This window comes from Zeugodacus cucurbitae, chromosome 4 (genome assembly GCF_028554725.1).
Source record: "Zeugodacus cucurbitae isolate PBARC_wt_2022May chromosome 4, idZeuCucr1.2, whole genome shotgun sequence".
Classification (NCBI taxonomy): Eukaryota; Metazoa; Arthropoda; class Insecta; order Diptera; family Tephritidae; genus Zeugodacus; species Zeugodacus cucurbitae.
In genome coordinates this window covers 74,948,170-74,962,734 of record NC_071669.1, presented here as the reverse complement: position 1 = coordinate 74,962,734, position 14,565 = coordinate 74,948,170, and the positions used below count along the sequence as shown (strand labels likewise).

Sequence of the window (14,565 nt, the reverse complement as noted above, 5' to 3'; positions counted from 1 at the left end):
GTAATGATTTATGTATCTGTGAATGCAGAAAAACGTAGTTTTCATTATTTATCTATACACATGTAGTAAGAGTATGCAATTGTATAACTGTTGTTAATTTTTGGCTTACAGTCACTGGACGGATTTGCATTAGCAGTTGCGGCAGATGGTCGATTTCTATACATATCGGAAACGGTATCCATTTACTTGGGCTTGTCACAGGTAGAAATGACCGGAAGTAGCATATTCGACTACGTCCATCAGAGCGATCACGCCGAAATTGCCGACCAACTTGGGTTAAGCCTAACCAATGGCGGTATTTCAGCTGGTGGCAACGGCAATGGTACAACTGGATTGGGGTCCCCCACATCAGGAGCGTCAGACGACGGTGTTGGTACACATGGAACGAATAACCCCGACGGTGAGTATGATAAAAAGAATTAGTCAAAGTGCATTGAAATTAAAAAAAAAAAAACAATAAAAGCATATGTGGGTACATTTATATGAATGTATATACTGAAGTTTACATATACGAGTATGTACATACGTTAATTGTGCAAGAATACATAAGAGTCTATATGTACTATGTATGTGCATATACGAAAATGATACAAGTTACAAATACTTGTTTTCTAATTCAACTATTGCCGTGTATTTCAGTATCTGCACAAATGACCGTGTCCTCCACCAGCGGATATAAAGGTTATGAGCGATCGTTTTGCATTCGAATGAAATCTACACTCACCAAACGAGGCTGCCATTTCAAGTCATCCGGCTATAGGGTATGTACCAGCACACACATACATCTTTATATAAATATATATAATTTGTATTTAGCACACATTAACACATAATTTAGTCAAACACCGACCAACATACATATATGCATATGTATGTATGTACTGTAGTTAAGTTGAAATGATGAAAGACACAAGAACAATTTTATTCCGATTTAGTGTCTCACATTCTCCTCCTTGTAGTTTTAGTAAGTAGCTTTAGAGTTTTTGTTCGCTAGCGTATAATATACCTGCATATATGTATGTATATTATATATGTATGTATATGCCTTAATTTTGCAATTGAGTAAAGTTATTAGTTTTAAGTTATACGAGTATTCGCTCGGGTTAAAAACAATGAGGCAAACTTTAAAGTGAAGTGATTTATATTGACATATTTATATTTCACCATCCCCTTCCCCACTTATGTATCTGCAGGCAAACGATCAATCGGTCAATGGTGGTAAAAATGGTAAACCAACGGGCACCAATTATTCGGTACGTATCATTTCAAATCAGGAGCAAATTTGGCTCTATATGTTTCGCTTTTGAGAGTACTTGAATTCCTTATACATACATATACATACATATGTGTACATTAGAAGCCAATTATCCCTATATATGCATATATACGAGAAATGTGAAGTAGTGCATGCCACTTTTCGTTGATTTGGATCTCCATTTTACTAACTTTTTTCTTTTGTTGTCGGCTAACTGGTTTCTAGAAGATTACGTATACAATTCCTCATTACTCAATTTCAATTATTCCATGCAACATTGCAACAGTGCCGTCCCTCTCCCTCAAAAACAGAACTGTTTTGTATGCAACAAGCACATTTCCTAAAAGAATGCGTTTTTTTGGATTTTTATCCATCAACGCACTGAAAGGATTGAATTCGTTAGAATTTGCCATAGTTCCAGTGTTCAAAGTCAACACCACTTCCTATGTTTGACTAACAAATAGTAAAAATTAGATAATTGGCTTGCGCAATATTTGGTTTGATTGATCAGTTTCGATGTGGAAAGAATCGTAACAATTATTTGTAGCCATAAAGTGAAATTGTTTTGTTTTTGTTCTTAAGTTGGAATTGAGATTTTGTTGTTAAGTTTGAAATGATTGTTGTTTACTTGTTGGAAGTATCTACATATAAAAGCAGATATCTATGTACACACATATGTATATACTATTTATTGACATTGAAGTTACTTTATATATAATTAGAAAACTAGGTCATTTAGTGGTGCAACAAAAAGTAGTTTTAGTAAGTAGGAATTTACATAGGCTATAGTTATGTGGTACACACAAATACACATACATATGAATGTATGTTTATACATATTTACATCAGCACGATTACATAACCAATATACAAGTAATATTTGCCCCGTAATTACCTTCATACGTGAAAATGTAGTCTGCCACATTTTACTTATACTTATTTGAAGTGATATTCTATAATAAATCGATTTATTTCTATATAATAGCCACATTGATCAATTTCGTAATCTCTTGTTTATATGAGTATTAATTTCTATCCTATTCTGATACAGGTGGTTTTGCTATTGTGCAAGTTGCGACCGCAATATACATTTTCACATACGAGAAAATCTCAGCCGCCATTGTTAGGTATGGTCGCTCTAGCAATTGCCCTGCCTCCTCCTTCCGTTCACGAGATACGTCTGGAATGCGACATGTTCGTAACCCGAATAAATTTTGATTTCCGAATAGCACACTGTGAGCCAAGGTATGTTGTAGAATGCACGAATACCACACCATTTGTATGCATTATGTTGTTAGTTTGTCAATTATTCTATATATGATATGCAATTTGGTTATAACCATAGAAATGCATATTATATAATGGCTAACATATGGTTTAATATTGACTTTTCTGATCTATAAAGGGTATCTGACCTGCTCGACTACAACCCGGAAGATCTTGTCAACAAGAGTATGTACAGTTTATGTCATGCTGAGGATGCCACTCGGTTACGAAAAAGTCATATGGACCGTAAGTGTTTTTAGTGTTTTTCTACGTATATCAAATTTCCATTGCATTCTATGATTTGCTGATTTGCGTATAAAATTGCAGTAATAGAAAAGGGTCAAGTTCTCACTGGATATTTTCGACTGATGAACAAGAACGGTGGCTACACTTGGTTGCAAACCTGTGCTACGGTTGTTTGCAGTACGAAGAATGCTGACGAACAAAACATAATTTGTGTCAACTATGTTATCAGGTATGTTATCAGGATCTATATGTATACATATATAAGGTTATTTAATATTCATAATTATCTTAAATATTTTAGTAATCGAGAAAACGAGAATCTCATATTGGACTGCTGCCAAATGGAGCCTACTGTGGATTGTATTAAACACGAAGAACTTGTGAGTGACAAGAACTCTGGTTCACCTAGCAGTGATGCAGCACCCGAAGGCCCAGCCGGTGTTGGTGGACATACGAAAGACTCATCACCGAAAGCGGAAGGTGATGGACACAACCAACGTTCTCGTGGGCGGGGCTCAAGTTCCACAGTTAATAGCAACACAAGCAACTTAACTTTAGTTAAAGATAATCCGAATTCCGTAAGTGTTGAAATGGAAAATGTGGTGAGCTCTTTACCTACAACTGTGACTGCGCCAGCAGCAACCCCTACCACTACAACGAAACGCAAACGGAAAACCAAAGTATCTATGCAAATCGAAGAAAACTCGGACGTAAACACATCTAACGTTTCGGACACGGATACGCAACCGCAAACGAAAATACCTACAATAGAACGGGAAGTGCCACGAAGCCGTTTGCCGTCGACAATAGAGCAAATCCCACAGCAGCAGCAGCAGCAGCAAACGCATATTGCCCAACAACAGATACAACAGTCACAGCAAACACATACTGAGGCCTCCGTGAAAGATTTGGAAAATGCTATGACTAAACACTTGCCCTCACCCGGAATAAATGGTAGCGATGCTGCAGTAATTGCTACAGATTTCAGCACCGACGCTTTATTAAAACAACAGCAACAAAACGAAAAGAGCAGCACTATACAGTGGATTGGTGCGCCACACTATCAACAGCCGGCGCAAATGCCAGCCACTGCGCTACTGAGGCAACTTTATGCAAATCGGGAAAGCGTTATAAGAGCCACAGCTCGCCAAACACCGACGGGCGTATTTTACGGTGACCAACAGGGCGGACCTTTGCCCACACCCCCAGGCAGTGAGTCGTCCTATGACAATCACCAATATCTACAACTCCATCCCGCCCATCCACAAAAGTCTTCTTCAGATGCATTCACTAACTTAGTGTCCACATACGGTGGCTACCACACCTCCATCGATTATCATAACGCTATGACTCCTCCCAGTTCAGTTTCCCCGCGTGACAGTAACAATACCATAAATGCAACCAAAGCAAGCTCTCATAACAGCAACGGATACGATTATACGGACTCGCTCCGAGTTCAGTATACAGCACCGAACAACGCTGGCGAGAGTGGCAGCACCCCCGCACTACCGCTCAAGCCACAGCCATACTCAGCGGCCACGGCCACCATGCACCACCCCCACCCAAGTGCCGACGCCTCCAGCATAACATATAGCAACTTAGATCAATCACAATACTTCCCACCACATTCCAGCTTTCATTTATATCATAAGGGTACACCACCGAGTGGCTGGTACTCGACACCATCATAGGTCAGCCTTCAGAACTGCAATTTGCAGCAGCAGTGGGGAAATCAGAAAGAGCAACAATTACAACAAGTCGAACTGCATTCTAAGGAGAGCTGGGATATTGTGGGAGCACTTGGAAAAGTTGCCCGAATGTTCTTCAGTGCCCGTAGAGGGAATTAAAGACAAAAACGCATCTACTGACTGGAATCGAACGCAGCTCAATATAGATATATATGTGCATATGTACATGTATGTATATATAATATACATATATATAGTATTGTTCGAAACAATGTACTATATTCTCAGATTTCTTTCTCAAAAATGTGCGGTCCTTATTAAATTTATATATGATTTAACATCTATCAATACATAGCATACACACATACATACGTACATGGTACAGGTGCAGTGTTGTTGAAATAAATAAACCAACGCATACTCATATACATATGTAATTGTATGTATGCATGTATTTTAACCATCTTCCAAATTATGCAAAACGAAAATATCTTTTGTGAAATTCTAAATTTTCTACAAAAAGTTTATACCAACAATAAGCAATCATTAAAAGGTCATGGTCTTTAACAACACCCTCAGCTTAAAACTAACTGTAACTGTACTCACGAGGAAAGGAATTCAATTAAGAAGTAATTTTTTGATCAAATGAAAACTCACATCGGTATTACTTAGGCATGGTTGTACCTCAACGAAGTAATGTACATGACCCAGAACCATCGACTTCATAGAGCTCTAAGCCCATATACCAATGTGCATTAGTTATTTTTAAATTTCGTTTTACTTTCTGTTTACTTTTGACTTCGATTTTGATTTTTTTACAAACATTCTGTACCCATGCTGTTTAGTACATGCACAAATAGCTTACAAAACTATCATAAAAACTGTGAGGATATGGGCATTAAACATTTGTACATTTCAGGATTAAAAATATTTATAAAATGAACCAACTAAAATTGTATATTTTTCGTATACTATAAGGTTATAACTAATGAAAATACTCAAGATGAACAGTTTCCAATTATTAATTTATAGCAAATAACCAATTGCTTGTAAAAGACTTAGATAGTGTGCCAATAATGCAAAGACAAAAACAGAATTTTACATTTAAGGAATTAGAAGTGCATTTTGTATTGTTATTAATTATTTAAGCTACATCTAGCGGTTTACTTATATAGAATTAAGGACAAATATCTGCATGTCGCAAATACAACACATTGACATACATACATATCAATCGTTTTTTGTATTTTGTTTAAAAAGCTTCCGGTTATGGAACTGCACATTCAATTCAAATGTTGTAAATTAATGTAAATACATATATGGATGTGTATGTGTATATACATATGTATGTTCACATATACGTATGTATACTTAATCACAAATCCCTTTTGATTCCCACCGCTCATTTCTAAGCTTTTTTCGTTTATATGCTTTTGCAATTGTTAAAGAAATGTAAGTTGGTCTGTAAGTACCTTCTACATATTGTACATATACATATATACATACACATTCACCTATACCTATATAACATAAACTTCGATTGTAAACTTCGATATGTAAATATATATTTAATTTGCAACACAGTTAAAAATAATATACTACATATTTACGTAAAAATATGGGTGGGTTTCGAAAGTCCACCATAGAAAATGCACATAGCATACATACAAATAATAAAATCATATGGAAAAATTACGTACAATTACCTTTAAATTTTAGAGAGGTCTCAATCTACAAGAGATTAACTGGTTTATGAAGTAAGTACATACTCATTCCGAAACGTGCATTAGCAACTTAGTAAATGTGAAAAAGTAATCCTCCTCCTTCGGCATCTGGCGAATTGCTACTGAAATTACATACATACATATGTTTACTGAAGTTCTCTAGTATTATTTTTACCTTTGTAAGTATCTATGTATGTACATATATTGTTATTAGGCAATTATATCAATTTGAGTTTCAGAAATATTGGAAATAATCATATATTGTTAATATTATAAAATTATTCGAATTGACTAAAATAATGAATTTGTGAATGCTTTAAATCACGATTCGTCGTACTTACATACACATATTCGCAATTAAAAGCATATTTTAAAGTATATTTATAACGATGAAAAATGATGTTCCAACGGCGGAACCACATAAAGAATAGTCAGTAATTTATTCTTCAAAATTTTAGATATTTGGAATATTTTAGAGAAACAAATATCAGTCGATTAGATTAAGATTAATAAAGTGAGATTTATTAGATGAAGGCCTTCAGCTTCTGTTTTTAAGTGAAACTAATTCCATTTTACAACTGTAACATAAGAACTAACTAAAGCAGAAACTACATAGCGAATGCGAATGCGAACGTTTGACAGTTGAGTTGAATACACATGTTCTTATGAGATGGGCTACATAGCTTTCGCATGTTTCCGCAACCAACGCTCCGAAATTCGAACTCGGATTCGAAGACGCACAGAAGTTGAAAATTTTCAACTTTCATGCGCTAACACAGCAACCTTCACATTCTTAAGAATAGCAACCAACATTATGTGTACTTACAATCTTGTGTGTTTTAATTATTTAAGATTGTTTTCTTCGCTACAATAATAGTATTTTTGTGAAATATAATATTTATTAATAATATATTTATCTAATATTTAAAGTAATTTTTAAAGATTAAATTTTCCTTCCGTTGCTTAATTCGAGGTATTCTATGAACACAGCCAATAAAAATCACTACAAATTGAAAATCATTGTCCATGTTATTTAGTTCGTTTTCAAACTCGCAAATAAAAATTTGGTATGTGTATCACCTTGTACACAGCTGTCAACGCATTCAAACGCGGATTTATGGAGGTGCTATAAATATTCGGTGTCAAGCGCATTTTATCGCATTCGCATTTGATATGGTTTAACGCAAAATTTGATATGGTTTATATTAGTCGCTTAAAATGACAGTTGATAGTCAATGACAGATATCGTGTTTAGACGCCCCGATAGGTGAAACATGTATTGTGATAACATGTAAATATTGGTTAAAATATGTTCGGAGTGACATTGAAAACATGTTTTTATAGAAAATATGGAATTTCGCTTCATTTATATTTTCAATAGAATGGAGAAAAAACAACGTGCTGCCTAGTAAGAGTCTCTATCAATTCTCTTGAAGAATCATCGTTGCGCAAGATATTTATCTGGCTTTTCAAAGCCAATTCCTTCATTCTTAAAATTTTCTTGTCGTGATTCAATAAAACACGATCATTAATAAAAATTATAAGCTAATATTAAAGATTCTATGAATTATATGAAGAGAATGGTAAGTTTCTCGTTGCTCAAAATTTAAGTAAATAAATAAATTTGTGAACTATCAATGAAAACGTATCGAAAACACATGATACACAGAATACATATCCGAAAGTAGTATTCTCTTAACAAACGATAATTCAACTAACTCGATATCATAAATCAATCGGCAGTTTCTAATAAAATACACAAACAGCTGTTATATAGTAGTATAGCAATTTTGAAGGCAAATATTTGTAAAGTTTATAAAAATAGCCATTTTGAAGTATAAAATATAGAGATACAAATACTGTTCCAATGGAAGAAGTTGATAAAATTATTGTTCAGTCACTAAATCAGATCGGTTGTGATATCAATTATAATTTTACCATGTCCGATTTTACTCCAACACTTTTGGTTTATACAGTATCAAAATGCTTACAAAAAATTCAACTATCTTCTACAAATATACCAGACGCTCTTCCCGAAGGCCTTGCAATGGCACAGAGATTCTCCATAGCTACTACATTGTCATCAATCATATCTAACATTAACTATCGTGGTGATATTGGATATCAAACTTTTTTATATCCCAATGAAGTAGATGTTCGGAAACTATTAATGTTTCTTATTGAAAAAATTCCCCGCGATGAAAAAGCATCTCCTCTCGAAGTTGGAAGTTTGCCATGTGATATAGACATATGGCGAAAAAATATTAAAGAAACAATATTGGAAGAATTACACAAACCATGGGCACCGCAATTCTGTAGAAATTTAGCGACTTCAAGAAATTTTAGGTCTACTGGACAGATAACATATTTCAAACCGCATCACAACCTGGTTTTTGCTGCTGAAAAATCGTTAACTTTACAAAAAGGGCAATGTTCGCAGCACAAAACAATAACAGTTTTTCAACAAACAGCAACCCAAAAATTCGACCTAATAAGCACGATTTTACATCAAAATTCTCTCGATTTATATATAGGCAATTCATTTATCAATGATAATCAACAAAAAGCTACACCAAAACAAAATCAACTTGTGTCCAGTCTATCACAACCGGAAAGTTTGGCCTTAAAAAATGTAATAGACAAATCGCCTATCAGCATTCTTACAGAAGAGATCAATAGTTATAAAAATCAAAACACTAACATTTTAACAACACGAAAAACGTTAACAAAAAGTATAAATTCAATAAAACACAAACAAGAAGTAACACAAAATGAATTGGAAAATATGCAGGCAGAAGTCAAAATACATGAACGCGCTTGTCTTGTCTTAGATAATCCAAAAGAAAACACAACTAAATTGGAAACTCTTATTCGAAACACTTTAGAGCGTCGAAAAAATCTAGATCAGCAGTGGCACGAATTTCGTAAGCCAATGTTGAATACTATTGAAGACCTAAGGACTGCTAAACATTTACTAAAAACTAAGAATGTGAAAGAATTTCGAGAAACAATCAAACAATTAGAGAAGGTGTTGGAAGAAAAGAAGACTCAACAAAACCAATTCGCTATAGAGCTGAGAGTTAATGGAAATGATCGGGCAGCTTCTCGTAAAGAATATATAAATAGAATATTGGAGTTTATTTCCAATATACGTAAGCAAAAAACCGATATATACAAGGTTCTAGATGACACTCGGGATTTGCAGAAACAGCTAAACTCTTTATCTGCCCAACTGCAGCGACAATTTTGTTACACGGATGATCTGCTCTTCCAGACTGCCAAACACGATGTGCACTCAAAAGTCGCTTACAAACTTCTTGCCACATTACATTCCACTTGCAATGAACTTGTTGAACTCGTTACAAAGACAGGAAATGTAACTAATATATCACGGGAAATAGAAGTTCAGATAGATCGAGAAAAAACTAAAAATGTTACTGCCCGTTTACAACAAATAACAGAAGACATACACAATTTTGGTAGTTTAATTCACAACCTGCGGACAGAAATACACGAGATAGAGAATGAAATTTCGAAAGCTTGAATAATAAAGTGAAACTATATATGTATAAAAAATCTAATTTAATATAAATTATATTGGATGTTATATTATTTTCGAAAATGTATTCATAGACTTAAAATAATGGGTATATTCCAATCGCTAGAAATACACCTTCCTTAATATTGGTATTTAATTACAATAGTTTTAATTTTCATTACAAATCTGATATTTTGTGGATCGCAAGTAGATTATTTATTATTACTATATGCACATTAAAAGATTTAAATAAACAAATATATTTCTTTATTGTTGTTGTACAAGGGGTTATGCTTTTGAAAATACAAATTCATGCTTATAGAAAGAAGTACATGCTTTTGAAAATACAAATTCATGCTTATAGAAAGAAGTACATTTATTGTTTATTGCAATAGCATATCCTACTCTTAAAGAATATTCCAATAATAATTAAACGGGATTAGATATAATATCGTTAAAAATCATTGACACCTACATTTCACTCATGTCCTATGTATGTACATACTTGTATGTACAACTGAAAAGCTAAGACCGCCCCTATTAATTATACATTTATTTTATATTAAAGGCCAACGAATATTTTTTTTCCAAATCAAATAAAACATAGTGCATTGTAAAAAATGAAAAGACTTTTAAAAGTGACCACTTTCCAAATACTTTTTGAAGCTTTCATTACACTCTTCCGACGTCCATTGCTCAATAATAGTATCGAATTCTTCGTCCAAAGCATTATTTATCGTTCTCAAATAATTATTAATAATAGATTTCTTCATGAAACGGTATGACTATAAAAGAAGGTATGTATTGAAGTGAATATTTAATCAATCATGCAATCAATTTCTTACTTCGGTTGACATCATTGCTATTTTCTTAGCGGTTAGTAAAGCATCGTCATTTACTTTGCCAGATGCGGTAAGTTTGTGAACTAATCCAGATAATGCTGATTCCGTAGAATGTAGTTTCTCTCCCATCCAAAAAAGTTTAGTTTTCTTTGAGATCATATCATATTAATGATAATTAGTATTATGAATAATGTAATCTCAATACGGTACTTACATAATTATCGCGAATTTTATTGATATTATTCCAAATGCAGAAGCCTTCGGGCACTTGTCCTATTTTTACGTAAGGAGTTTCATATGAACCCTTATCACTCCCTATAACTATATCAAACAATGGTAATTGCATTACTCCTAATCCAATATTGCTGCCGTTTACTCCAGCAATAAGCGGCTTCGGAAACGTTGCCAAAGTTTTCAGATAGTTCCTTTAATATCCATTGTTTAGTTATAATAATAATATATTTCATTTAATTTCATTTCATTTTTACTCACTTTACGGCTGTTGCTAAATGAACGGCGAATTGTTTACGCTTGTCTATAGTACCATGTGTTAAGTCAGTAAAATCAACACCGTAACAAAAATTCGGAGCATTTGTTGTAATCACTACGGCATTACATTCAATATCCTTGCTTAGCTTTTCCAATATATCAACCAATTTATTCAACATCTGAAAACAGCACATCACCGATTATCTGTCATCTCACTGTATGTTAATACGTTATGTCTACTATACCTGAGCTGTGAAAGTATAATTTATTTTTGCCTTCTGCGTATTGAAAACAATTTGTGCAACTTTTGCCACTTTTTTTACAACGACGTCTGATATGTTTGAACCAGATGAAGAATCCTCCTTTAATTGTTTTGCTGACATTTTGTTATTTACTCCAGTACCCTTGTTTTTGTCTTTTTCTTCGATATTAGCGGGACTGCGGTTGGCTTTGCGGCCCGTAGAAGCCAGCAACGTTTTTTTAGTGTCATTTGTTGGCGAGCCATCCAAATGGGGATTTACTTTGGGCCTCCGATTTCCTTTTTGATTTGATTTCAATTCAGGTTTAGCAAATTCAAATGAGTTGGCAATACTAGTTTTTGCACCAATTCCAACATTAGATCCTTTAGTAGCCATATTATTTTCGTTTGATGTTTTCAGTAAACTCCTTTGGGCTGATTTAGCTCCTGAATTGTTAGATGTTACACTCGCAGTTGTGTTTGATTGTACACTTTTGGTCAAATTTGGTTTGGTTGCACTTGAAGCTTTTGACACTGGTGCATCCAAACTAAGACGCCGTATTGACGCACTACTCGAATACGAGCTATTAGAACGCCGTCTTATGATCATGGCATCCTCAGTAGCTTGCTGTTTATAAACATAATCCCATGTAGAAGAGGGTCGTTGCTTAGAATTCCGTTTGTTCTTTACTCCCCCAATTGTTGTTGTAAGTGCTGTTCCTTTTCCCGACGTTGGGGTTGTCTCTCGTTTTAAAATCTATAAAATGTATATAAATAAATTAGTACGACTTTTTTTGTCAGATTATTCTAATGAAATACATACTCTCTCTGAAATTGTAGCAGCTCGACTCCGCATTAAAGGCTTATGTGGTTTGTCGATTCCTTGCTCCGCAATAAGTTTGATTCTTTCACTTTCCAAGGAATGTAGCATATTAGCAGCTCCTTCATCGCTTACTAAACGATCGATTTCGCTAACCCGCTTTTTCTTAGACCCTGTCCCACTTCCGTTTATAACAGGCGTCTGTGAACGCCGTTTTATTGGTGACTGAGTTTTCAATATATTTTCTTCATCGACTTTTTGAAGTTTACTTGATTGAACAGTCGTAGATGAGGGAGACACAATTTCTTTTACTTTAGTTACCATGGAATCTAATTCTGTCTTAGATTCTGTACTTCGTAACTGTTCTTTACTTTCGGTGTCGTTTCGATTAAGAGATAAAGATCCTTTAATTGGAATTTTTTTCTCTTTCAACTCTGCTTGGTGGTTTCTTACGACTTCTAAGCGCACTCCTTTCAGAGCTGGTACTGAAGATGTTCTCTGAGACGATACGTTTGTAAGTTCATTATCGCCTGCCATATTTGTTTTAGAGCTATTGCGTGCAAATTGCGCATACGAAATTTGAGTTTCAGGAGCATCGGGATCCCAAATAATTTTTGGCTTTATAATTCTTGTACGCTTAAACCCAACAACAGGTTTAGAAGTAGAGGTATCGGTTTGTAAGTGTTCCCCTATATTAAGGTTACATCCTCTTTTAGTGTTGTCTAAATTTACCTTACTCATTTTTTTCATAGTTGATTCTGTTGATACCAATTCGCTTGTTTTGCCTAACATGTCCTTATTATTCACATTTATATCCAATTCAATTTTCTTATTTTTTATATTGCTTGTGACCTTTGAATCTATTTCTGTATCATCATCGCTCCAATCTGCACCAAGTGATGTTACTAAATCAGAGCTGTCTTCAACCTTTAAAGGCTTAATATCTTGCTTGCGCCTACGTTGACGATCACTACCGCGTGCATTCAATCCTGCTATTTGTTCCATAGCCATAGCTCGTATTTCTTCATTTGTTAGGTGTGTTATTGTACTAACGTTAGGACTAGTCAACGGATTTTGGGGCGTATGTGCATTATTCAAACCATTTCCTGTCTCTTTTTGTACAGACTCAACTTCATCGGACTCATCGTACACCACTTCCATAATTTGAAACTGACCCTCACCTTCTATTGTCACGCCCTCGTCTAGGTCGCTTTCAGTTACGTATGGAGACCTCATACTTTCCCCTTCATGTTCAATTTCTTTTACTCCTTTGGCATTTGTAATCGTGGGACCATCTATACCTTTTAGCACAGCTATCAAATCTTCATGTTCTAATGCGGTTGCCTCATTATCTCCTAGCTCTATATTACCATCATGATCGCAATTGTTTTGCAGAAGGCCAACACTTTCTTCAGGATCAACACTCTCCAAAATTTTAGAACTGGCATCTTTTGATTTTAAGGAAGAAGTTTTGTCACTGGATAATTCGTGTTTATTGACAACTCCATTCCCAGGATACTCTAAATTTGAAGGTTCCACGTGGTGCATTTCGGCAATCTCACGTTCTAACGAGGTCAACTCGTCTATTTTATCAACTCCACTATACATTCCTACAAGCAGCAGTTCATTCGATATGATTTTTGCAGAACCACTGTCATCCGAATCCAAACATTTTTTCTTCTTAGCTTTCTCGGCAGCGAACGTTTCATATTCACTCATTATAGTCTTTATTTTTAATTAATGCTCGATTTTATTTAATGTTCAAATATCCGCTTGTATGTAATAGTTTTGTTTGTGTATATAAATTATTGTGGTGGTTATCTTACGGCCTGTTTACATCTTAACCAGCGCCATTTTTCTCCCGTTTCTTTTTTAGAACAAAAATTTATGCACTGGCACTATGTATTCCTACAGAAATTGAAATTTACAAACAAATAGTTGAAATAGAATTCCTATAACATGTAGAAATGATATCGGCAATTTGTGGTCAATATATTACATATATAGGAAATTAAAAAATATTGTATTTTGATTATTTTCACGTAATTAAATTCCTTAACATCACAAATTCCCAATCTTTATCAAATGTCAATTAGACAATTCATTGTTGCCACATTAAACACTAATTCCTGAAAAATATTATTAAAGGACAGGGTGGCAAAATATGTTATTTTTTTCAAATGACCACTTAATAAAAGTGTACAATTTTAATGCCAACTATTATATATCCAAGGCAAATTTGTTAATATGAAAATATTTAAATTTACTAATTACCACTACCTTAAAATAAAATTCCATTGTTCCCGACGATTGGTAATTTGTAATTTTTAATATATTATTATTAATGATGAATGAATTTTGTATTATAATTTTAAATATATTATTAAATATATTTCTAAATTTACGGTTATTTAAATTATACACAGTCGTGACCACACACATACTTATAAGGAAACTTA

At 34.2% G+C, this 14,565-nt stretch overlaps 3 protein-coding genes across 7 annotated transcripts in view; 2 read left to right on the top strand and 1 right to left on the bottom strand.

Annotated features, from left to right (window-relative positions):
- Positions 1 to 6,150, top strand: part of LOC105212995 (protein trachealess) — a 32,319-nt gene extending 26,169 nt beyond the window's left edge. For 2 of the 3 annotated variants that reach the window (XM_011185458.3, XM_011185459.3), the window contains 6 exons: positions 112 to 400; positions 640 to 761; positions 2,307 to 2,500; positions 2,661 to 2,767; positions 2,849 to 2,996; positions 3,069 to 6,150. In XM_011185458.3, the coding sequence (XP_011183760.1) occupies positions 112 to 400; positions 640 to 761; positions 2,307 to 2,500; positions 2,661 to 2,767; positions 2,849 to 2,996; positions 3,069 to 4,458 (2,250 nt within the window). In that variant the 3' untranslated portion in view covers positions 4,459 to 6,150. Of the gene's footprint in view, positions 1 to 111; positions 401 to 639; positions 762 to 1,193; positions 1,254 to 2,306; positions 2,501 to 2,660; positions 2,768 to 2,848; positions 2,997 to 3,068 lie in introns of all 3 variants that reach the window. The other variant, XM_054229039.1, reaches the window with a different exon arrangement.
- A 1,101-nt stretch (positions 6,151 to 7,251) lies between these two features.
- On the top strand, positions 7,252 to 10,394 carry LOC105212994 (coiled-coil domain-containing protein 22 homolog). 2 transcript variants are annotated; one of them, XR_008470822.1, is made up of 2 exons: positions 7,252 to 10,004; positions 10,047 to 10,394. XR_008470822.1 is itself a non-coding variant. In XM_054228823.1 (2 exons), exon 2 carries the CDS (start codon positions 8,047 to 8,049, stop codon positions 9,721 to 9,723), a length of 1,677 nt encoding a protein of 558 aa, XP_054084798.1. In that variant the 5' UTR covers positions 7,252 to 7,470; positions 7,524 to 8,046; the 3' UTR covers positions 9,724 to 10,394. The 2 variants fall into 2 exon arrangements, 1 of the variants encoding a protein (XP_054084798.1); XM_054228823.1 differs by having other exon boundaries at positions 7,252 to 7,470; positions 7,524 to 10,394.
- Cdyl_5 (Chromodomain Y-like protein) lies at positions 9,968 to 14,215 on the bottom strand. 2 transcript variants are annotated; one of them, XM_011185454.3, is made up of 7 exons: positions 14,106 to 14,215; positions 12,110 to 14,014; positions 11,294 to 12,043; positions 11,052 to 11,227; positions 10,774 to 10,984; positions 10,563 to 10,706; positions 9,968 to 10,502 (listed from the first exon to the last, which is right to left on the bottom strand). In XM_011185454.3, the coding sequence occupies exons 2-7, from the start codon at positions 13,823 to 13,825 to the stop codon at positions 10,350 to 10,352; spliced, it is 3,150 nt and encodes a 1,049-aa protein (XP_011183756.1). In that variant the 5' UTR covers positions 13,826 to 14,014; positions 14,106 to 14,215; the 3' UTR covers positions 9,968 to 10,349. The 2 variants fall into 2 exon arrangements, with proteins under 2 accessions (XP_011183756.1, XP_011183755.1); XM_011185453.3 differs by having other exon boundaries at positions 12,110 to 14,206.
- Positions 14,216 to 14,565: the final 350 nt, after the last annotated feature.